We start from the raw sequence: 25360 nt of genomic DNA, 5'->3' as shown, positions 1-25360 counted from the left end.
ACTATTGAAGTTATTGCATCCTCATATGTTCTCTAGCTCCAACCTGGACATCTCAGTTACTTGTCTCCATCCTGAGCTGGAGGAAAAGACATTCATTTGGTGGGGGGGTCAGGTCACTCTCTCCTCTCCACATTTTTTTCATGCAATGAATTTGCAGTTAGTTACTCCTATTCTGTTGGGGTCACTCTTCTGCTGCTGGTTTATCTCCCTTCCTTCACCCCCACTGAAGGACACATGGCCTCCACGTTCCCCAGCCTGATAGCATTCATTGCTGTTCTAAATTCTCTATAGAATGTGTTCAAATATTATGGACACTTAACTGAGACATCACAGGTCATGGGCAACACAGCTACCCCCACCATCTGTGTTAGTTTTTTGAACTTTAGATACAAACTTCACTTTGTTGTTGGAACTGTTTGTGGTGGCTCTTGGGTGGCTGTGAAATCTATCGATATTACCCCAGGGTTCAGTAAAACTGCAATCCAATACACACTTACTTGGGAGGAAGGGAGGAAGGCCTGTTGAATTCAGTGTGACTTGATTCTGACTGAGTAACCGTACCTATGATTGCTCTCTAAATCAGGAAGGCTGGGAGCTACTGGCAGATCTCTTGGTGATCTGCCATTGATGAGAAAGGAATTTCTGACTGTCAATTGTCTATAGCAATTATTTAAACGCTTTCCCACTTTAGATTGCTGAACAATACTGCTTGTGGGGGAAACCAGGCATGGGTTTTTGAACGGAAGGACTTGTGAGCTTGGTTCTGGTACTCATCAAAAGTCCTTGGGCTGAGCATGTTCTCGGAGGAAGCCTATTCCTTAGCACGTAGCATAATTCTGCTCTGCTGAGATTATCATCTTAAAGCGACTCACTTGGATTCTTAAGGGTGAAGGGAGACCTCCAGGTAACTGGGTTGCAGGGTGCTTAGGGCTTTACAAGTCAATGGTTGCACCTTAAATTGAACCCAGGTCAACCAGTGTTGACCTGGTTAACCAGTGTTAACTGCTGTAGGGTAGGTGCACTGTGAGCTTGACTTTGTCCTACTAGTACTCTAGTGACTGCTTCTTGCAGCTATCGAAGTTTCCCTTTCAGGGTAGCCCCGCACAGAGAGCAATACAGTCTGGATGTCACCAGCACAGGAGCTTAGATCCATTAGTCTGAGCAGGACCTGTGGCTGGTGAATCAACGGCAGCTGATCAAAGCTGCTCCTGGCAGTCAACATCTCCTGAGCATCTAAGGAGAGAGCCTTATGCTCAAGGTTCATTCTGGCCACTAGAGGTATTACTGATCCTAAGCCCCATACATGGAAGCAACCTCAACTACTTCCTCTGTGTATCACTAAGCCAGCCTTCCTTACCCTGGTGGCCTCCAGATGATATGGATTACAACTCCCCTTAGCAGGGATGTCAACATGAATAAAATGGGGGGGGGGCAAGGAAGCCCCATCCTGCATAATCAATCACATAAAGTGGTCACACATACCATTTGAATGGCAATGTCCATCAACTGGGGGAGGGGGGGCTCAAATATTTTGTGGCAGCAAAGGGACCTCAGCCCCTAGGAGTTGACTCCTGTGCCCCTTAGCTCCAACCAGCACAGCCATTTGATGCTGAGGCTGATGCAATTCAAAGCATCTGGAGGGCACCAGGTTGGGGAAGGTTGCAATAACAGTGCACAAAGCACTTTATTATTCATTCTTATTGCAATTTCCCCTTACTGCAACCAACTGAGAGCTTGTCTGAGGTTCCCTAGTCAGCTTCATGACTAAGATTTGGACCTGCTTCTCCCACAAACAAACCCAAAGCTACACTGGCCAGTCTCCTTTCCATGCCTGACTGAAGGCGCAAAGGTGAAGGTAAAATTCCCATTTTACTGCCAAGGTCTCCAGTAAGTTCAGTGTTTTTTAGAAGAGGGGCTTCTGATGTGTGCAGAGACTGCTCTGACCTGAGCCCAGGAACTTCCCCAAACACTTCCATTGGGGGACGCAGGTCTTAATGGGTGTTCCTATGTGTGCGCACTGTTGCTTTTTCCATTGAGGTGAGTTGGGCAGTCCACATCCACGAGAGGTTTGTGTGTGCACCAGAGCAGAGCTAAGCTTTTTTTCTGAGCCAAAGCAACCTGGTGCAGACTGCATTACCAGGTAGCAAATAGAATCATGCAGTTGGAAGGGACTCCAAGGGCCAATTACTCCAACCCCCTGCAATGTAGGAATCACACCAAAGCATCCATGACAGATGGCCAGCCAGCCTCTGCTTAAAAGCCTCCAAGGAAGGAGAGTCCACAACCTCCCAAGGGAGACCATAGCACTGTCAAACAGCTCTTACTGTCAGAAAGTTTTTCCAAATGTTTAGTTGAAATCTCCTTTCTTGTAACTTGAAGCCATTGGTTCGAGTCCTCCCCTCCAGAGGAGGAGAAAACAAGCATGCTTCCTCCTCCATGTGACAGCCCTTAAGATATTTGAAGATGGCCATCATATCTCCTCTCAGTCTCCTCTTTTCTAGGCTAAACACACCCAGCTCCTTCAAAAGGTCCTCGTAAGGCTTAGTTTCCAGACCCTTCATCATCTTTGTTGCCCTCCTCTGCACATGTTCTAGCTTGTCAACATCCTTCTTAAATTGTAGTGCCCAGAATTGGACACAGGGTGACGTTTGCAGATAACTGGGTAGTAATGTTATCCGTAAACATAACAACAACAACAGTAACAACAACGGGGTAGCTTTGGCAATCCCAGATCCATTTCCAGTCATTCAGAAACCATGGATAGGATTCAGTTCTGTGTTAGCTTGTAGGCAAACCAGAAATGGATGCTGAACCATGTTGAGACCAACTTTTTGGTCCCTGACATTGTCATGTCTGCACCGTAGGATAATTTGGTACATTCTCTTTTTAGCATTTTGCATGTTGTTGATGGTCCTTCCACAGATCAGCTTAATTTTGTTATTTTATGTTTTTACATAAATGGTATCAGAATTAAACATCTCTCTCCTCTTTATACTGAGAGTGCTTGCTATAATCGCCCTCTGGTGCTTTTTTTTTGCTTTCTCTTTTCATTAGTTATGATTTTTTATTACTGTAACTGATTTGTACCATATTTGTCTCTGCTGCACACATCTATTTGGCTGCTTTCAATCTCAAGTGAGTATCATTTTATAAATATTAAAATTATTTAATATTTGATACTCGTTCCTTTTTTGTTTTTAATTATTACTTTCATCACTAGTTCTGAATATACACAGCTTACATAAAGCATTTCATGAGCCTTCTCATCCAAACCATTTAAATAAGAATAAGAATAAGAATACAGCCAATGCTACAGAATTCTTTTAAGTTGGGTAATGAAACAATAACTTTTTAAGCTACTGGAAATCACAAAATATGTCTGGTCCTGGAAAAAACTGACAGTTGTGGAGAGAAACTTTGTTGTAACCCCATAAAGGAATCTGGAATGAATAACAGTGATTTTCTCTGTTCTCTGCTTGGTCTTATTTTGCTTTTCTTCAGCAGTGGAGTGTTATGACCCAATAGTACCAAAAACTCTGATTCTAACCCAGCAATCACTTCTCCTTCATTAACTCCTTTAATGTTGTCCTCCACTGGAAAGATTCATTATCGCTGAGATAATGCAGTACCACAGCTTGGCTTAGTTGACCCAGTGATCAAAACCAAACAAACATTTCTGCACAAAATTGCTCATGTTGGGGCTTGTTCAGGCTGATAAGAGTTATTTTCAGCCACATGTTTTCCTTTCCCCCACTATTATCATTCTGGAATCCTGAGCAGAGATGAATTTAATATTTTCGGTCCCCAAAGCAAGGAGGCTTTCCAAGAAGAGATCCTGGCTGCTTGAGGTCTGATCTCTATAAGCTCAGTGGGGGTGAGAGAGTCCAATGAAGGAGACGTCGGTGAGTCAACCTGCTGCCTTTATTGGCCATGCAGCTCCTTCAAGCTACCTGTTTACCTGACCAAGCTGAAGCAGATAGACCACATCTGTAAATCTGTAAGGATAATGATGACTTGTTCTGGACTTCACTACTATTTGCAAAAGCACATCTTTTGAGATCCCTTGGTATGAAATTCTGGAGTAGTAGTATAAGGATTGTTTTGGTTTCAGTGCTGCTTATTTGGAATTTCTCTTCATATTTTCCCCTGAAAGGTGGCCTGCTTTTTCTCTGTTTTCTTCTGGAAAAGGTGGGTGGGAAAGGATCCTCTTTCTTGCAGTGAGAATCCAGGATGGCAGATGAAGAACACTTCCTGAAGAAGATGCTACCCACTGACCACAAATTTTGGAGGGTGGGTGGGTGTTTTCTATTTGTATTTGCCACAGTGGTGGCCTTCAGTAGGGATTGAGGGATTTGTTAAATTCAGTTTCTCCTGCTTCCAATCTTAAGTTCAGTTCCTATTTCTGCATCATTTTACAATAAAAAACTACAGAGAAAATTATATGCATTTTCATGCACATTTCTCCTAAACATAGACATTTTTGTACACAATTTTGCCCCATTTTTATTTTTTTATTTTTATTTTTATAAGGTTCCTTTCACTAATGTGTACATGCACCTTCTGTTAACATAAGCTTTTTATGCACTTTGTTGTTGTTGTTGTTTTGCAAGTTGCATTCCAAAATTTTCATTGTGAACTGTTTCAGTTCGCAAGCTAGTTTGGGAAGTGTGATTTAGGTGTGTTTGCGTCAAAATGTAAACCGAAACAAATTTATACTCCATCTCTTGTCTTAGGACAATAATTCCAGGATATAAAAGGTTTGTACCAAAGAATGCAACCTAGCAAAGTACAAAAGTCATATTTATGTGGTATTTTTTTAATTAAAAAAAAAGTTATAATAAAAATAAGTTATAAGTCTTGATTATGAGCAAGCCATCTGGTCAGTTCTTCCTGCCACTTTCTCCCATCTCATAACAGGTGAGTATCTTGTCTGTTTTGAACTGCAACCTTCTCAAAATGTGATTGTGTGTGTTCTAATGGGCTGGGCTTCAAATAGTTCACCAACATGCATGGCACCCCACACCTCGACTTAGTAGCTTACTGGGAAATCAAGACTGGCCCAAGATTATCCAGTGAGCATCTTGGTTGAGTTGGGATTTGAACTAAACAGTCTGGTGCCCTCCAGATGTTTTAGGCTCTAATTCCCACCAGCTCCAGCTAGCATGGCACCAGGTAGATGAAGGCTCAGCAATATCACCATCACATTACACTGGCTCTCTGTTGTAAATGGCTTTTTATTTTTGAGATAGTTGTGTTTTTGTAGCCAGCCTTGCTTGGCAGCCAGGATGTCTGGAAGCAAATATGGGATCAAATAAGGATCAGTCACTGCCTCTTCCAAGATGGAGAGTTTTCCGTGCAGTTGTAGATCCAATCCTCCAGGTTGATCTGAATTGGACCATTGCCTCTCAGCCATGCCGTCTCTTGAGCAGCCTTGATACCCTGTAGCTATTATATAAGGTCAACTGTTCCAATATGCGCCAAAATACACCTTGGGTATCTGGGAGGCATCTAATTTGGCCTTTGGAAGTCACCCCTGGAGCCAAATTGGAAGGCCACACATTATGTTAATCGGGGAGAAGTTTTTGCTGGAGTTAGAACCAGGGCATTTGTTCTCCAACTTGCCAAACCTCATTCAGGCAGAAAGGCATTTCCTTGTTAACCCACCATAAAGAATCTGTAATTGCATCCCCAAATTTGGTCAGAGTTTTGTCAATGTTTCAAGCTTCATGCCTCATCATGCAACTGACTGGAGATTCTGGATCCCACCCTGGAATTTGTAACTGAATTTGGATTGTGCTTCTGCTTTGCCTATAAAATAGGGATTATTCGAAACAGTTCAAGCCAGCGGAGAGAACAATGGCTTGTTAAGCAAGATTTCATGTCCGGAGTGAGACTTTTTCTTTAATATATATTTTTAAAATCTTAACTAACTCCTTTTCTGCAGTGAATACAACATTGTTCAATGCTTCAGTTCCACTGGCCCCAAACAACACTAACATTTCTGTGGTAAGTAGCTGGGATTTAATTTTCTACTCTGCCTCCCCTCCCATATATAATAACTGGTGCTTGCATATTTGTTTACATGTTTTACCTAACTCCATAGAGGAGGCAAAATTAGATAAAGCCAGTGGAATCAGGGCTACTCCCATGAAGACAGAACTCTTTGCTGTCATTTATAAATCTTTCTTTTCTGACATCTCAACAATAACCAGGCCAAGTTCAGGGTGTTTCTGTTGACATTCAAGTCTTGCATTGACCTACTCAGGCACTAAGATCAGAGGAGCAGGCTCCCCGGTGGTCTCTGTGTCAGAGGAGGTGCTCTAGTGCGGGCCGGAGCAGAAGAGCCTTTTCCGTGGTGGCTCTGTGCCCATTCAATGGCCTCCCTCCCATGTTTATATTCTGACATGGATGCTTTAGCTGAGATTCCTGCATTGCAGGGGGTTGGACTAGATGACCCTTCAGGTCCCTTCCAACTTTACAATTCTATGATTCTATAATTCTTCTGAAGGCCAAGTGAAGACATACCTTTTTGGGTCAGGCTTTCAGAGGCCGATGGTTTGTCATTTGAATGGTGATGCTAATTACATTTTAATGTAATTTATGAGAACTATGCTAATGTTTTTTGAAGGGACATGGGTGGCGCTGTGGGTTAAAGCCTCAGCGCCTAGGGCTTGCTGATCGAAAGGTCGGCGGTTCGAATCCCCGCGGCGGGGTGCGCTCCCGCTGCTCGGTCCCAGCGCCTACCAACCTAGCAGTTCGAAAGCACCCCCAGGTGCAAGTAGATAAATAGCTTACTAGCGGGAAGGTAAACGGTGTTTCCGTGTGCGGCTCTGACCCGGAAGTGTCTGCGGACAGCGCTGGCCCCCGGCCTCTTGGGTGAGATGGGCGCACAACCCTAGAGTCTGTCAAGCCTGGCCCGTACGGGCAGGGGTACCTTTACCTTTTATGTTAATGTTTTGCTTATTGTCTTTTTTTTAAATCTTATTTATGGCCCCTGCAGCCATTTTTGGTGAACGGCAGTAAAAAAAATCTATTAAGAAGTAAACGAATAAAAGAAGGGGAGAATTCAGCCATTTCTTTTTCACTTTCTGACCAAGTGTTTTCAAAGGACAAGCAAGACATTGGGAACAGCCCTGACACAGCAAAGCAAACATGCGTATTCTATATCAGATTAAATGCACCCTATATCAGGGTGAGGGATGCGAGTGGCGCTGTGGTCTAAACCACTGAGCCTCTTGGGCTTGCCGATCAGAAGGTCAGCAGTTCGAATCCCTGCGATGGGGTGAGCTCCCGTTGCTCGGTCCCTGCTCCTGCCAACCTAGCATTTTGAAAGCACATCAAAGTGCAAGTAGATAAATAGGGAAGGGTAAGGTAAACGGTGTTTCTGTGCGCTGCTCTGATTTTGCGCCAGAAGCGGATTAGTCATGCTGGCCACATGACCAGGAAAAACTGTCTGTGGACAAACGCCAGCTCCCTCGGCCTGTAAAGCGAGATGAGCACCACAACCCCAGAGTCGTCTGCAACTGGACTTAACTGTCAGGGGTCCCTTTACCTTTACCTTTTTTATATCAAGGTGAATCTACAAAGCATGTAGATTAAGCTGAGGAAAAAAGATTTGATTAAGTCCCCACTCCCCAGATGTTTTAGACTACAGTGCTCATCAGCCCCAGCTAGGATGGCAAAATTAAAATTTCCTACCAACTACAAACACATCAGGTAGCCAGAGGCAAGCACAGGAGCAAACTCCCTTGAGCACACCTGAGAAGTTGTTTAAATCATAGAACTGTGCTATGAATCAACCAACATTTCCAGGTACCTATTTGAACAACGATGACTGCTGCCACCCAGTGGGTATTTTGCATTGCTAGAGTGGATTCTTCACTCTTTATCTGCCTTCGAACCCTGCAGCTGCTTTTTTCCATGGGATTTGGTAGTGTTATTTCATTGATTACAAATGGCAAAGGAGTGGAGTATGATTGCTCATATAAATCAGAGCAATCCAAAATGTTTTTAGATAGGTTAAACTTGTTGAAGAGGGTGTGAGTGTTAATTGTGATAATCTTCAAAATAACTTTTCTTCAATTTTCAAGACTTTATTATGAAGTTAAAATAATCCAGTAAGAAATGTAAAATAAAATAAATAAGAATTTAAACACTGTACAAAGCAAAACAAAAGTTTCAAAAGAACTTTGTGCAACCTTGAAAAACTGTATTACCAGTCGATTCTGCTACTACTAATATTTCATTTTCTAGTATATACTCTACACTTCCCTCTGATGCTCTGATGCTTTTCAGACAGGACAGTGATTAGGAACATTGTTAATCTTCTGAATTCAAGAGATTTGTGCCTTTTAAGACCAACAGCATTTTACTTGACAATGAAAACAAATTCTTGTTTAGCATCCTAAAAATACTGTGGTTTGTTTTCTTCCATCTTTCAAGTACAATCCTATTAATGTAACAGCTCTGGACTGGACCCAGCTGAGCAAAAAGGAATGTCTGAAATATGGAGGAAGTCTGGTGGGGAAGTCCTGCAAATTCGTCCCTGACCTGGCCCTCATGTCTTTCATTCTCTTCTTTGGGACTTATTCCATGACTTTGACTCTGAAAAAATTCAAGTTCAGTCGCTACTTTCCTACAAAGGTAAGTAAAACCACAAATCCTCTCAAGTAGCCTTCCCCAACCTGGGGCCCTCCAGGTGTATTGGACTACAACTTCCATCAGCCCCAGCCAGCACTGATAAGATGGCTGGAAGCTGATGGGAATAGTAATCCAAAACATCTGGAGGGCAACAAGTTGGGGAAGACAGCTCTATACTCCAAAAGCAAAACTTTTCAATCACAAAATACAGTGCAGGAATCCTTTTGCCCAACATGGGGCTCAAACCCATGACCCAGAGATCAAGAGTCTTGTTAGGAAGAAAGCATTTTGGGTCCCCCAAAGATCTATAGGCTACATGTTAATCAGTTCTATCCAACACTCCCCCCAACTAGATCAAGGTGGGTACAATTGTATTATTTTTATTTTTATTTGCCTGCCCTTCACCCTAAGCAGGGTTACAGTTTAAAACAGTTGCACAAATTTAGTAAGAAAAAGCACTTCCAACTCTTAAGAGAAGGCACATTTATACAGAAAAAAGGCAATGATTTCTTCTGAGCCAATGGGGTGTGAAACTGAAATAAAATGAGGTGTGAACCAGTTGCTTTAACCAGCCTGAGCTTGAAACCTCTGTGTGTCTGCTCATCTAGCTCTCAGAAGCTGCAAACCTGCAGATGGCTCCCCTTCCTGCTTACCTGCGTGGCAGCAAAAATGATGTCAAGGTTCCCTCTGTGTCATCACTCCACTTCATTTGCCTTTTCCTTCCAAACCCTGTCTCCTCTTTTTTTAGGTCAGGGCCCTGATTGCTGATTTTTCCATTGTCTTCTCCATCCTGTTCTTCTGTGGAATAGATGCCTGTCTGGGACTGGATACTCCCAAATTGCATGTGCCCAGTATAATTAAGGTTCGGATTCCCTTGTGGGTTTTGATGTGCTCTTATCTCCTAATGCTCCACCCCTTTGCTTGCTCGCTTCCAAAAACTTCTCTGTGTAGCCTCAAGGTTTCGTTACTGCTTTGTGGTTGGCTGGCCCAGTTACTTGAACAACAACCAAGGGTCAAAGTGAACTGGTATATCTCAGGAATGGGGTAACCTCAAGCCAGAGGCAGATTTAGGGCAGCGCCACCAGTTCCACACACATGGCGCCAAGCCAAGAGGGACACCACTGGGCGCCACAACCTTGATGATAGTGCACATGCAAGAGGGCAGGGGTGTCAGATTTGAAAGATCAAGGACTGAGAGTTGCATGTAGGATTTTCAGTGTCTCAGCGAAAGCTGAACTCAGAGCCTGCAAAGCAAGTTGGGCTTGAAAGGGATTGGGGAGGGCAGAATGATCTGGACCAGCCGTTGCCCTAATTCAGACCCCAGTATGCTGAAAAAATGTATTGTAACGAATATTCGTAAATGATGGCTCTCTCTCCCTTCAAAGTAGAATAAGAATTTGTTTGTTTGTTTTAAAACAATTTCTTAACTGAAATCTTTTCTTTCTCTCTTATTGAATTTCTAACACGGCCCCTTTCTGCTTTCTTTCTGGTATGTCTCCTCTCCCTTTGCTCCTTTTCTAGCTCCGAAAGCTTATTAGTGATTTCTCTATCTTCATGTCCATACTAATGTTTGTTGGTCTTGATTGTCTTTTTGGACTGAATACTCCAAAACTACAAGTGCCTACAGATTTTAAGGTAAAATCAATGAATGAGACCATCATAAAGGTAGATCAGATCAAAACGCCAACTTGCCCCAACTAGAACTGGATGAATTAGTCAATTTCATTTTTTTGCGGTTCCATTTTTCTAATGTTAAATTTAGTTCTTCACATTTCCACATCAATTTCCATTTCTGAAGAAGCCCTCATTAAAAATTGTCTGCATTCCTATTTCATTTCACGCACACATTTTAATGCAATCTTGCCCAGTATACACATTCCCCTAGCATAATACATACCTTTATTCTGTTTTCTCGGCTACCTGCCTTTCTGTCCACACTTTCCCCTAATATGTATATTTCTGTGCATGTTATTTGGTTGGAGAACTGCACTGCTGAATTCAGAAAAAGAAGAATTTCCAGGGATAGCAGTGTTTTTGGTTCACTTAATTTGTGCAAATCAAGTATTTTCTTGCCCATGCCCATAGCCCCGGTGCCTCCACCTTACCCCTGATAAATTTGCACTGAAGTAATCAATTCATTTCAACCTTTCTTATTGTTTGTTTCAATATGTCTTAAGATACTGTATAGGGCCATCTAACAGCCCCTCCATCCCACCCCCTTTCATGTGCTCTTGGGCTTCCCCTGTCCAGCTACATTTCTGCTTTCCATCTGAGCACTTTTGATGCTGAAATCTGAAGTGAGAGAGAAATTGCCCTCCCACACACGGCAGACCTGTGCTGTGAGGCAGCATACAAGACATGTAGGGCTCCTGGCGCCAGTCTTGTGTACCGTACTCGTAGTGTGGTGATAGGTAACCTTCTACCCTTGAACTGCATTTACAGCCCACTCGCTTAGACCGTGGATGGTTTGTGTTCCCATTTGGCAAGAATCCCTGGTGGATCTACTTGGCCAGCGCGCTCCCCGCTCTCTTGGTCACCATCCTGATCTTCATGGACCAGCAAATTACAGCCGTCATAGTGAACAGGAAGGAGCACAAGCTCCGGGTATGCTTTCCTTTCCTTGCCTTGCAACTTGGGTGTTCACCAATACTGAACCCACTGAGAGATAGAGAACTGTCTGCTGTGAAACCTGGAAGAAGGCATTGATGATGGAGCCCTGGTGGGCATGGAGTTCAAAGGCCCACTCATTTGGAAAAGGAAAGGGATAGGATCAGTATACAAGGCCAGGAACATAGAACTTTGCCTTATCCAAAGTCAGACCACTTCTCCATCTGGCTCAGTGTTGTCTATACCAGTGGCTCTCAAATATTTGGGGGGCCCTGCCCCCTTGGTTCCATAAACCCATCTCCACTCCCTCCTTCCCTATAAAAAGCATTATTCAGAACAGTAGTTTGCACAACCAACTAAGAAAGATAATAACATTCATAGATTCAAAGAACTGTAGAGTTGGAAGGGACCCAAAGGGTCATATTGTCCAACCCCTTGTAATGTAGGATTCTTTTGCCCAATGTGAGGCTTGAACCTATGGCCCTGGGATTAACTCTCCCAGGAATCTTTGTGGAGTCTAGAAGTGTGGTGTTAAGAGTGCCAGATCAGGGTTTCAATTCCCTCTCAGACGTCCTATAAATCACTGGGTGACCTTCAGGGCCAGTCACTGCCTCTCAGCCTAACCTACCTCACAGGGTTGTCAGGGGGACTAAATGGGCAGGGGGGAAACCTGTTGGAGATACATTCCCCATGTCTGCAGTCATGGGATTGTTGTCTATCACATGACGGTGTATGTTTTCATTCCACAGTGTGGGAAGTGACAAAGACAGGGTGTTTTGGTATCACTGTGTTCCCTGAAGTGGGACTATTGTCCTTTGTTCTTTCCCTCTTTGCTGTCTGATGAGAAAGAGGAAGGAGCTAAAGCAGAATGCTCCAAGTGTATTCTATGTAAATAAAGTAGATTAGCCAAAATGCTGTGCTTGGGTTCTGTTACCCAAAATGTGAATACTCTGCGGATCCCTAAGTGTGCTAATGCCTTTTGGCATCAGTTGCTGTGATGTTCAGGTTGGAAGAAGCTTTTGAAGCTCCCAAATGATCGACCAGGAGAGAGAGAACATGCCAGTTGGGCATGTATCTCTGCCAGGGTCCTACACGTGAGTAGGACGCTCCTAACAAAACCATGTGTACCACCTTGAGCTCATTGGAGAAAAGGTGAGATATAAATGCAATGAATAATCTTCCCTTACAATTAATTGTGAAGTTATGCAAAATCCAATTAAAACTATGCAACAACATTGATGGATTGATCCAGTGATGCCAGTTTTTCAAAGTTTGATAGTCATTAGACCTCCAGCACCCCTTGGCTCTTAACGCCCCTCTCAGTAATCCCATTGCCTCCAGGAAAACATTTCCCCTTCCATTAATCTCTTTGATCATTTATCCGCAAGTTTGCATAAAGATTCCATGCTCCCCAGGTTTGACACAGGAACAACAACAACAACCTGACAGAAAACTGGGTGTGAGCAAAAGGATGTGTATGGAATGCTGCTAAGATTTATATAACATAGAATTCAACTTTAATCTGAAAGTTAATCTGAAAATATAAACATACATTTAAAAAATGAATGAAATTTCTAAAATACAACCCATGATGAATAATTGTGGGTGGGTGACGATTGATATTCAGAACCCTGGAGAATACCCTCAAAATATACATGATTGGGCAATAGAAAAATTCCTGTTCTCTATCAATCCATTCATCTCCAGGCTTCCCATGCATGCAGAATTATTTGGTGGAACAATTGGTCAGCTCACCGTATCTGTTTAGATCAGTCAAATGTTTACTTCTGGCAACACCTCTGTAATTTCTTTATTTATTGGCTGCTGAGGAAGACCCCTTGTGGGTTGAAGTGCCCGTGGCCAGCAGCATTCATTTTATCATTGCTGTGTTTATAATTATTAGGGACATGGGTGGCGCTGTGGTCTAAACTACTGAGCCTCTTGGACTTGCCAATCAGGTTGGTGGTTCAAATCCCTGTGACAGAGTGAGCTCTCGTTGTTCTGTCCCAGCTTCTCCCAACCTAGCAGTTCGAAAGCATGCCAGCGCAAGTAGATGTTGCTGTGGTGGGAAGGTAAATGGCGTTTCCGTGCACTCTGGTTTCTGTCACGGTGTTCAGTTGCGCCAGAAGTGGTTTAGTCTTGCAGGCCACATGGCCCTGAAAACTGTCTGTGGACAAATGCTGGCTCCCTCGGCCTGAAAGCGAGATGAGCGCTGCAACCCCATAGTCGCCTTTGACTGAACTTAGCTGTCCAAAGGTCCTTTAGCTTTATGTTTTACCTTATAATTATTGCATTTTAGAAATTTCATTCATTGTTTATGTATCTTTAAATTTGGGGGAAGATTAAACTTGAATTCTGTTTTATATGAATTTTAATAGCAATCCATACATTTTCTTTTGCTCCAGCCCAATTTTGTGGCTCAGCTGACCCTTTAGAGGTTGGGTCTGGCACTTTGAAGCAGACAGGAGTTATCACAGCTCTTTTTTCCACCGGCCCATTGTTATACCTGACCATACTTCTGGCTGTGCCTTAATTTCTCTAGTTTTTCAAACAGATAAGTTGTTACAATTGCTTAGCCTTAAGGTCCCAGCATCCTCCACAAATCCTAGTTCTAATGTGTTGGGTATATTGAGAGCTTATTTGGCTAAAGAGGTAGAATCCATTTCCTTCTATGAAAACAGTGTGTCCTTTTGTTTCAGAAAGCTGCAGGCTATCATCTGGACCTCTTTTGGGTGGGCATCCTTATGGCGGTCTGCTCATTCATGGGGCTACCATGGTATGTAGCAGCCACAGTCATTTCCATCGCACACATTGACAGCTTAAAGATGGAGACAGAGACCAGTGCACCAGGAGAGCAGCCTCAGTTCCTGGGAGTGAGGTGAGGGTTCCTTGAACTCACCTGTAAAGGGCAGTTGCGAATAGAAGTGCAATGTAACAGTGCTCTACATAAGTTCCTCCTTGACCATGAGGGTTTTGGGGGGCATATTATTATAGCAGGCCTGTTACACATCTTGCAGTTCACCAGACTGTGTTTCTGGCTGCCTCCCGTTCACCTTGCTTAGATCTAAGTTCGATGGTCCTGTTTTGCCAGCAGCCACCAAAACTGGCCATCAGCATAATGTAATCAGAATCCTATGCAGTTCTGCCATTCGAGTCAACAGTACAACAATGTTTGTTTGTTTGTTTGTTTGTTTGTTTGTTTGTTTGTTTGTTTGTTTCTTACTAAATTTGTAGATCATTTCTCAGCCATACACCAACAGACACTCTTAACAGTACTTATGCTAGGCATGGGAAGAACCTATCCATGCACAGTAATGACCTCTAGTAGAGCATCGCAAAAATTTTAGGCTTTATCCTGTGCACACTTACCTGGAGGTAAGCTCCACTGAATGCTCTCCAAGTCAACATTCATGGGGCTGTGCTGTAACCACAAGCAGAGAATGTGGTAACAGTTAAATCCTCAATTTCACTGCTTCTGTTCTTTTTCAGGGAGCAGAGAATCACGGGAATCATTGTCTTTGTTCTGACTGGGATTTCTGTCTTCCTGGCTCCTATTCTAAAGGTAACACATTCCCGAAATTTTTGTCATCATCTTCAGCATAAGTTTAGCATGTGGTTTCTTATTTTTATCCAAAGCTTTGGCCCAATCTGAACATCTACATCAGATTAATTTCAGTTCAGCCCTATATATATTTACTCAGATATAAATCCTGCCATGTTCAAAAGATCTTACTCACATGTGAGCATTCATAGTGTTGCAGCCTTCAGTGATTCATCATTTAAAAGGCAGGTTAATCAAGGGAACATGCCTTAACAGCCCTTGCAAAAGCATTTGTGGAAATGTCTGATAAAGAGGAGGCCTCACCTGCCTTCTCTCTCTCTCTCTCTCTCTCTCTCTCTCTATATATATATATATATCCACAGTACATCCCAATGCCTGTGCTGTATGGAGTCTTCCTCTACATGGGAGTGGCCTCGCTAAATGGCATCCAGGTAAGAACATGAATTGTTCTGGCAACTTCATAATGATTTTGGCAATCACCACCTTTATCTACCAGCTCAGGTTATTGCGTAAGTGGCCAGGTTTCTACTTAGCAATGGAATAGTTTGCTCAGAAAAGTATAGGCTACATTTCTGCAGAGTTTTTGGAGGTCCCATGGGCAAGGCACTACCCACAGGTCCACCTGTTTCAGGGAACCCATCTCCTTACTGCACCAAGCCCAGGGGATCCTTGTCCGTGGGGCTGCTGCTGAGGTGCAGGCGCCTGGTTGCTCCATCTATAGATGCCAGCCCCACTACCAAGCTGTCAGGGACTGGCTGGCTGGTGAGGAGTGGGGGGGAGGCACCAGCTGGCGAATCCCCTAGGGAAGCCTCAGAGGACAAAGGTACAAGCTCTGGGGGTGGGACACTGAGGACAGTCAGGAGACAAAGGAGGGGAGGGATGGTGGGCTGCTGAAGAAGCAACAGGCGTGAGTGAGAGGGAAGAGTCAAGGGCAGATAGTGGTTCAGACTCTGCACGGGGAGCTTCCCAGGAGCTTGCCTGTCTTGCTGTATTAGGCTCTCCCCCCCCCCCCCCCGGTTACCTCCAAGAACACGAAGAGCTATGCATTAGGGCTGGGCAATATCTGCTTTCCAACATAGTAATATGCAGCCAGCTAGACTTTGTGATATGGTGGTACAGTGGTGCCTTGCAAGACGAAAATAATCCGTTCCGCGAGTCTCTTCGTCTAGCGGTTTTTTCGTCTTGCGAAGCAACCCTATTAGCGGCTTAGCGGATTAGCGCTATTAGCGGTTTAGCGGCTTAGCGGCTATTAAAGGCTTAGCAGCTAAAAGGCTATTAGCGGCTTAGCGGCTTAGAAAAAGGGGGGGGGAGCGAAAAAAATTGCAAGACTCACAAGACGTTTTTGTCTTGCGAAGCAAGCCCATAGGGAAATTTGTCTTGCGAAGCAACTCAAAAACGGAAAACCCTTTCGCCTAGCGGGTTTTTCGTCTTGCGAGGCATTCGTCTTGTGGGGCACCACTGTATATTACAATGTCGGAAAGGAGGCGGGGAGGAAGAAGGCAGTTGCCGGCCATGGAGATAATTAGCATCACAGTGCACAGCTTCTTCCTGTTCCTGAAAAGGCCAAGCAGGCAAAGTTCCCTCCCACCATAGCTTATGTCTGTGTTGGTGGCCTCTGGAGGAAGAGTGGTTTTAGGGGGAAGCGGGAACCGTCAGTCCTGACAACTGTGCTATAGAGGCTGGTCCTGCCTTGAAGGTTCCCTGCGTTCTTTACTGTTTCCTTGAATAAAAAATTAAACTTCCTGCTCATTTCTGCATTTGAGTGCTGACCTGCATCTGAGCCAACCCTAACGGCAGCCCACAGAAAATGGACTTTATAACTCTTTCAGTACGCGACAGTGGCTGCTAGAACTCTAATAGCGCAGAATTGGAAGACATCAAAAATCCCAACTATAAACAAGTGGCAATCCAAACTATTTGATTATTTAGAATTGTCAAAAATGACACAGAAAATAAGAAATCAAAAAGACATAAAGTTTAACAAAGAATGGAATAAATTTATGACATACATGGAAACAGAGGTAAAAAATCTAAAAATCACAGTAGGTGTGACATAACACTTGTGATGTAAAGAGTTTTTTGAGGAAAAGAAACTGCCGATAAAAAATCATATAATATATTCTGAAACCGAGATGAAGGGAAGTCAATTAGTGTTGTGTGTTATTTAGTAAATGCAACCTAATTCGTTGGTATCTTATGTTAGGAGATATTTTTTCTTTTGTTTTCTTTATTATTATTTCTCTTTTTTATGTATTTCTTTTTTGTGTGTATGTGTTATATATGTTTCTTTCGTTTGTTTTAATGTTTGATGTAGCAAAACGAATTAAAATCAATTAAAAAAAAGAAAAAAAAGAAAATGGACTTTATAAAATTCTGTGCTTAGCACAGATCCTTGTACAGTGGTACCTCCGGTTATGAACTTAATTCATTCCGGAGGTCTGTTCTTAAGCTGAAACCGTTCTTAACATGAGGCACGCTTTTGCTAATGGGGTCTCCCACTGCTGCCACACCACTGGCGCACGACTTCCGCTCACATCCCAGGGCAAAGTTTGCAACTAGGGGCATCTACTTCTGGGTTAGCGGAGCTCATTACCCGAAGGAGGATGGTATGTAACCCGAAGTTCCACTGTACATTGTTGGCATTTAACAGAACCTTCAATGATTTCTTCAATATCTTTGCCACTCCTCATCACTGGCCACCCCCCAGAACTAATCCTTCCATTTCCCCCAACAGTTTTGGGATCGCTGCAAGCTCTTCCTGATGCCAGCCAAACACCAGCCTGACTACGTCTACCTCAGGCATGTCCCTCTGCGGCGAATCCACCTGTTCACCATGGTTCAGATTGTCTGTCTGGCTATCCTCTGGATCCTGAAATCCACTGTGGCAGCCATAATCTTCCCTGTGATGGTAGGCAGCTATGTTCACTGTTGTCTCCTGTTCTAGGGCCCACTGGGAGAAGGTTCTGAGATGTGCACATCCACCCACAAAGCCAATGATCTGTTGCCGAAAATGTGTCTTATTCAGAGTTCTTTTGTTACTAAAGAAAGCAACTTCCCCAGGATTTTGATCATTGGTAGTGTAAAAATATGATGGACAATATGGTTTGATATAAAAATTGGAGTACGGCTGAATATGCAGTTGTAGATGTCTTAAATAAGACCCCATGGGGGGGATGGGGGGAAGTCTCAAGATTCAGAGAATCTCTTTATATAGATTTGGGGTTTTTTTTACAGTTTGTGTTCATTTATAAAACCAATAAAAATTATTGCATAAAAAAGAAGGCAACCTTCCCCAGCCTGGGGCCCTTCAGGTGTCTTGGACTACAATTCCCAGCAGCCCCAGCCAGCACTGGTGGGAGTTGTAGACCAAACCAGGGCTCCATGTTGTTGGATGAAATTAAGCAGTGAATGCCAACTTCTGTCCAGAGAGAGAAATATATCTCTGTTTCTGTGGGATGGGAAGCAGTTATTCTGTAGACCATCTCTTTGTCTGAGTCAGGCTGCAAAAGAAAAATGGTTCCACCGATGAGATGGAAAGTGCCAGGCCCAAAACCAGCCTTTCTGTGCCTTCCACATGTGAAATTTTGGGCAAGGAGTAAGAAACATGAATGAACTCCCACTCCAAATTGCATCCCCTCCTAAGAATTTGGACTGCCAGTATCATAGCCAGGAGTTCTTCTCTTGCTGCTGCTTCTACACCAACCCAGGTCTGCCACAGAATCAGCCCCCGCAAGGAATCAACCTGTAACCCACTGAAATTTGATCTCATTCATTGCACTTTGGGTACTTAGATTCTAAACAACTCATAGTCTTCATGCTAGATTATTTGAGCCTTGTCTTGGTGGGTTTTTGTTTTCCTTTCTCTCTCTTTCTCTTTCTCTCTCTCTCCTTTTAGATTTTAGCCTTGATTTTAGTCCGGAAGATGCTAGACCTTGTCTTTTCCCAACATGACCTCGCATGGATTGATAACATCATCCCTGAAAAGGATAAGAAGAAGGAGGATGACAAGAAGAAGAAAAAGAAGAAAGGCAACAAAGGGGAGGATGATAGCAGTGACGAGGTGTGTCCGTGACGCTTGGGGGCAGTGTGGTGGGACATGTGTTTCTTTCTTGCCAGCCAGACCCATTAACTCATGGGTAGGCAAACTAAGGCCTGGGGGTTGGATCTGCCTTCTAAATTCGGCCTGCGGATGGTCCAGGAATCAGCGTGTTTTTACATGTGTAGAATGTGTGCTTTTATTTAAAATGCATCTCTGGGTTATTTGTGGGGCATAGGAATTCATTCATATTTTTCTTCAAAATGTAGTCCAGCCCCCCACAAGGTTTGAGGGACAGTGGACCGGCCCACGGCTGAAAAAGGTTGCTGACCCCTGCATTAAATGGTCTGCATTGGCACTCATTAGAGTCAAAGCAAGGAGCAGTTCTTCTCTGAAAAGAAGCATTACCTCTTTGGACCATTTGAGATCCATTGCCACATATATAGTGTTTCCACATAAGAAAGTGCTTCTTCACTCAGTGCAGAGCGAAATCATGGAACTTGCTCCTACAGGAGGCAGGGATGGCCACCGACTTGGATGGCTTTAAAAGAAGTTTAGACAAATTCCTGGAGGAGAGCCTATCAATGGTTACTTGCCAGGGTAGCTCTGCTTTGCCTCCACAACTGGTGGCAGCCATGCTTCTGAATAACAGTTGCAGGAAACCACATTAGGGGAGAGTTGCTCTTGTGCTCAGGTCCTGTTTCCAGGTTTCGCACAGGTATTGGCTGGCTGCTGTGAGAACAGGATGCTGGACTAGATGGGCCCAGTTTGACTTGATCCAGCAGGCTCTTCTGATGTTCTTAAGCACCAGAAACCAAAGCAATGGAAGTTCAAAGACCTGATGTACACCTAGTATGTTTCAATGTATGCAATTTAATTTTTTGTAAAAGAAAGAATAATTCACCAGCCCATTGCATTCATGAAAATGCCTTTCTCTCAAAAATAATGGTTTGGTTATTTAAATATATAAACAATTCAACAATTTAATACACATTATGACAATTCAGGCCTGCCAACCTAGCAGTTCGAAAGCACTCTCAGGTGCAAGTAGATAAATAGGGACCGCTTACTAGCAGGAAGGTAAACGGCGTTTCCATGTGCGGCTCTGGCTCGCCAGATGCAGCTTGTCACGCTGGCCACGTGACCCGGAAAGTGTCTGCGGACAGCGCTGGCCCCCGGCCTCTTGAGTGAGATGGGCGCACAACCCTAGAGTCTGTCAAGACTGGCCTGTACGGGCAGGGGTACCTTTACCTTTACCTATGACAATTCAGTGCCCCAGCAATGAATTTCTTATCAAGTTTGTTCTTATTTTTAAATTGAGGGGTTTTTTTACTTAGTTTGTTTTTGAGTGACCAAAGTTTTCAAACTGAAACAACATTACTACAGTCCCTGTGAAAGAGTTTTAATTTATTATGAGAAGTGCTTTGGAAAAGTCATGGCTGATTTTCTGCCCAGCTTCTCCTATGAATCTGAGTCTATCTTGTGGAGGATGTGATGTATTCCAAATACCCAGATTGTGTGTGTTTTCCTTTGGGTTGAGTGTTGTGTCTGGCCTGCCATGATAAACCTGAACCTGTCAGCACCACTGGAGTTGTTCACTGTCTCTCTTTCCCCTTTTCTCCCAGCCCAAGCTCCCCACTCCCTCTGTCATAACCATCCCACTGGACCCTGTCCCATCTGAACCCCAAAACAGTATGCATTGCATTTCCAGTAAGTAACATGCTCACGCGCTGTCAGATATTTAATTAACAGCTAACTCAGCAACTTAAAAACCTTTGGACATGCTTGACCAGAAACACAAGAGCCACTGAACTGGCCAAGAAGAGGAGGGGGCTTGTCTTCTTGCATATTTCCCCTTCATTTCAGTGGGGCTTTATCTTTTGTTGGTTACTAATCACACTAACCCATGGAGAGAATGAGACATAACTTGACTTCACCATTGCAGCTTGAAGTAATGTGTGCATGTTTGCAGGGTGGGGATGAGGAGGCAGACAGAGCATTTGGGTGCTTTGAGGATATTCTCTGCCTCCAGTTCTTCAGATAAATTCCACTGTCAAACAGCTCTTGCCATCACAAAGTCTTTCCTAATGTTTAGTCAGAATCTCCTTTTTTGTCACTCGAATCCTTTGGTTTGAGGTTTGCACTCTGGAGCAGCAGAAAACAAGTTTGTTCCATCTTCCTTTTGTTATTTGAAGATGGCTGTCCTTTCATCTCTCAGTCTCCTCTTCTCCAGGCTAAACATACCCAGCTCACATGATGGTGCAGGAGGGCTCTGCAGAGGCACCACTTTAAGGCCCCAGGCACACCCAGTGATACTCCAGGTTGCCATTTAGAGCTTGCAGTTTGGAGATATTATGAGCATTTAGGTGGCTCACAGTGATCCTAGGGATGTTCAGGATTTCAAGAACAACCTTAAATCTCTTCTGTTGCTGACACTGGATGCAATCTTTCTTGCCACAAAACTATCCTGGGCTGCCTCCAGGCAGAGGATATTGCAAATGGGGTCATTTGAATATTACAAATGGGTACTTAGGTTTTTGCCCTTCCAATTTTAAACTGTTCCTATCAGATTTTCCATGAAAAGAGTAAATTCATATTAAATAGAGGGAAATACAGGCTGTGACATTGTGATGCCAGCGATGTAATGTGGAACCTGTAGGCTGCTTGCATGAATGAGCAGCTCCAATCGCACACTAAACTCCTGTGTGGGCTGTAATGCAAATGAGTTTTGTGGCCTTATCTCAGGAGGACTTCATAGGTGCATTTTGCAGCGTATCCTGGGTAATACTGATGGCCGAGTCCATTGTTTCTAGTTGCAGGAAATGAAGTTCTGCACTAAAACACTTCTCAGAAGACCATTGTCCAGTTCCTCAGCAGTAAATCCACCAGCTGGGCGGAGCTGTGTTTCTCTTGGGGAGGCAAAGAGGCTTTTGAAACCCAGTGGGAGGGAAAGCATGGGAGTGGGAGATGCAGTGGGTGGTGGAGAAAGGGTTAATCGCCCCTCTGCACTCCGCATGGAACAGCCTTTCCTGCTCTTGAGTGGAATGCATAGTGTTAGGCCCCAGTGGCGTAGCGTGGGTTGTCAGCACCCGGGGCAAGGCAAGTAATTTGCGCCCCCTAACCCGTGGATTTGCGCCCCCTAACCCGTGGATTTGCGCCCCCTAACCTGTGGATTTGCCCTAACCCCAGATGTTGCGCCCGGTGCGGCCGGGCCCCCCTGCACCCCCCACGCTACGCCACTGTTAGGCCCTTATGCACTTGAAAGGATTTGGGGAAGGATCCTGAGCTGTGGCCAGTAATCACCCACCAGCTGCCCTGTGAACCTTTTTGGAAAGGGCAAGTTGATAAACCCAATGCAAAAACCGACGTGCTGCCTCTCTGAGATGAGCTGAAGAGCATTCAGAAGAGCCAAGATGAACAATGTTCTGGGTTATTCAGGACTCGTAAATGCCTGTCTTCCGTACTATGCCTATGTCTGATATACACACTTCACTTTTTTCCTGCAAGAAGGCTCCAGTTCAGTGGAGTCATCAGAGGCCGCCCTACCATGAGCAAGGTGAGAGGCAGCAGATTTTGGATGCTGTTACCGGTGGCAGCAGAGTGGGAGTCAAACCAGTGTGGTGCTTTGAGGGCAAAGTTTGTCCAACAGTTCACCTGCTGCAGGAGTCCCGTTTAGAGGGGTGGGAGCTGGGGCAGAGCAGCAGGGGTGACACTCACTTCAGTTGGGCTTGCACAGATGGATTGCTTGTGCCCCATGTTAATTTCTGGAAGTCAGGGGACCAGAGGTCATGAGCTCCCAGAAATCTCATGGTGTGCCATGTTCTCACTGAGCCCACACTCCCCGCCCTAAAGCACTCCCAGGGCCAGAGGGGTGGGGTGGGGCTTTTGCATTTGGGGGTGGCTTCAAGCCACTGATTTTAAAAGACTATTGGAAGAACGTAGTTCTACTAAAATTGGTTGAGGGCAGGGCATGCAAATTTCATTAAATCCAAAATCCTTTTCCACTAATCAGTTCCTTCCAAGAAAGTGGTCAGTGATGGATGGAGGCACCTTGGGAATGGGTGATGAGAACTTGGTTGGAAACAAGCTGGGCCTTTCCTTCTGGAGCTCTTCCTCTCTCTTATTCATTTCATGCTTTCCTCCTCCCCTGCCTTGAAACAGTTTCATAGCCATCTCTGTCTCTCTGCAGGAAAGAGGTCTTCCAGCTGCAACTTTGCGTTCTGATGCATCTCCTAACGGGTCAGACCTGGATCGCAGGTAAACAACACACTTGGCCAGCTGACAGCCTTCCTACTTTAACATAAAGAAATGCAAATAGAGAATCCTCCAGATCTGGGGGGCAGAAGAAGATGGGGTTATAAGGGGCACTGCTATTTTTCTAGAAAAAGAGGTGCTGTAACTCAGCATGAACACCACCCTTGTTCTCTTATAATGGCAGTGGCTGAGTTCTGATGGGAGGGGAGCCCTGATAAAGGCAAACTAAGAATAGGAAGATTATTAACAATTATAAAGGGGTTAGCAATTAAATGCCTCATTGCTATACCCCTTTTCAATTTGCAAAGGGTTCTGCCATCTCTTACTTCTACGCCCTACAATGTTAAGCAGTCATGGCACTGATTTACACAGTGAAGTGTTTATGTAGCACTTTGAAACAGCACACAAATTGGAGAGCAACTCATCCAGCTGAACATGTCCAAGTGGAGATTTCCTGGGGGCCCCCAACCCTCTATCTTCTAGTCTTGCAGCACAGATTGGCATTATAAAAATATGGAATGTGAGGATTTCATGGAACAACTGTTTTCAAGTCAACTTCAGTGATATGACATAAAAACAGGTCCATTTAGCTCTGAGTCAAATCAAGGGCACAAATAGTGTTGCTGCGCCAGCTGTAGGCTGGGAAGACATCTTGGGAGGGAGGGCTATTGCAGTGCAGGTTAGAGTGTTGGACTAGGACCTGGGAGACCAGGGTTCAAATTGCAACTTGGCCATTTAAGCTCACTGCTTGTGACCTTGGGCCAGTCCCTGCCTCTCAGCTTAACCTCCCTCAAGAGTTGTTGTGGGGATTAAATGAAAAAAGGGGGAGAAGAACCATGTATACCACCTTGAGCTCCTTGGAGGAAAAGGTGGGCTATAAATAAGTAAATAAATTAAATAATTGGCAAGGCAGCTGAGGTCAAGCCAATGGAGGTATAAGGAATGTTAAGTGAAGAAGAAGGAATGAGGAAAAGGACAATGACAGTGAGGCAACTAGAAGGAAGCCTGCTGTCCTCAGAGTGAGGAGAGAGCCTGTGCAACAAGTCAGAGAGAGATGTAGAGAGACTGGCCAAGGCACAGGATGGCCGGAGGAAGTGGAGCAAAGCAAGCAATGGAACAAAGTGAAACAAAGGGCAGCTTTGGCCAAGCCAAAAAGCAGGGCTGGACCCAACTCTGCCACCACCATGGTCAGCCCAGGAGGAAGTGGCAAGATGAGAAAGGATTGGAGCTGTGGGCCAGGGAGCCAAGGGGGCACCAGGTTGCAGCTGCTTCGTGAGCCTTCAGGGCCCACAAGAGGAAAGGGGATTTGTTCAGATGGAGGGACAACAAGGCCTGATTAGAATAGAATAGAATTCCTTGGCTGCAATGGTCTGACCAACTTTTCTGCTTTTCTTCCAGTATTACACTTCACCTGAAGATTTCCTGTCCATCTTCTCCTGCATTTAATTACTCTCGAAATCCCATTTGTGCTGTGCCCCAGGTGAAGATAGAGATGGAGTCAGATTATGAAGACACTGACACAGAGAAGCACCCCCGGGACATGGGCAGCGAGACCACTCTATAGTCCCAGGAATGGGGGGTCCTTTGTATGTAGATTTAGCATCAGAAAATTAGACAATTTGTGACATTCCATCCTGCTTGGTCACATGCCATGATGACCCTAGATCTCCAGCTTAAGATCCATCCAAGCAACATGGAAATAGGACTTTAAAAGTCTGTGGGAACAAAGGAACTTATTAGAACTTGAGCTCCTTGGATGGAGGAACAGTATCATTTTTGGACTTGGGTGTCTTCCCTGTGGTCTGCAGCAGTTCCTTCCAATTGGACCTGCTGGTCTTTTCCTCTGAAGGCTCATGGATTTCAGTAGGATATCTCTCAGTGGAGCCAGTAGCTTTTTTATTCATTTCGTAGCTAAGCGTAGAAAACCTTCCACTCCTGTAGAAAAAGCCTCTCTCTCACTATCAACCATAGTATTGCAGAGGCAGGAGGAGCCGGATTACTGCCATCTTCAAATGACGTATCATTTATCTGAATGCTGCACAAGCTTGTTGACGAAGGCGGAGGAGCAACAGAATCCAGTTGCAGCAAAGCAGATTTGGACTTCTGATGACCCTCAACAATTGGCCCAAGGAGACACCTCCCGTGGAATTCCTTCATGAGAAATGCTGGTTGTTTGTGCATTTGCCATGAAGGCCCCAAGCTGGTTCCAAGAGAATGGTCACCTTCGCCATCCGAACACGAGGAAATGTGGGTAAGCCCTT

The 25360-nt window shown here is 44.4% G+C and overlaps 1 protein-coding gene across 1 annotated transcript in view; it reads left to right on the top strand.

Annotated features, from left to right (window-relative positions):
- SLC4A5 (solute carrier family 4 member 5) overlaps positions 1-24631 on the top strand; it is a 75952-nt gene extending 51321 nt beyond the window's left edge. Inside the window, exons 14-25 of the mRNA XM_028741115.2 lie at positions 5945-6006; positions 8443-8643; positions 9389-9502; positions 11083-11244; positions 13947-14125; positions 14737-14809; positions 15172-15240; positions 17544-17717; positions 18705-18869; positions 20471-20555; positions 23035-23102; positions 24498-24631. Coding sequence (XP_028596948.2) covers positions 5945-6006; positions 8443-8643; positions 9389-9502; positions 11083-11244; positions 13947-14125; positions 14737-14809; positions 15172-15240; positions 17544-17717; positions 18705-18869; positions 20471-20555; positions 23035-23069 — 1319 coding nt within the window. The 3' untranslated portion in view covers positions 23070-23102; positions 24498-24631. The remainder of the gene's footprint in view (positions 1-5944; positions 6007-8442; positions 8644-9388; positions 9503-11082; positions 11245-13946; positions 14126-14736; positions 14810-15171; positions 15241-17543; positions 17718-18704; positions 18870-20470; positions 20556-23034; positions 23103-24497) is intronic.
- The last annotated feature ends 729 nt before the right edge of the window (positions 24632-25360 follow it).

Source organism: Podarcis muralis, chromosome 7 (genome assembly GCF_964188315.1).
Source record: "Podarcis muralis chromosome 7, rPodMur119.hap1.1, whole genome shotgun sequence".
Classification (NCBI taxonomy): domain Eukaryota; kingdom Metazoa; phylum Chordata; class Lepidosauria; order Squamata; family Lacertidae; genus Podarcis; species Podarcis muralis.
Note: the sequence above shows the minus strand (reverse complement) of the source record. Positions and strands in the feature narration are given on the sequence as shown.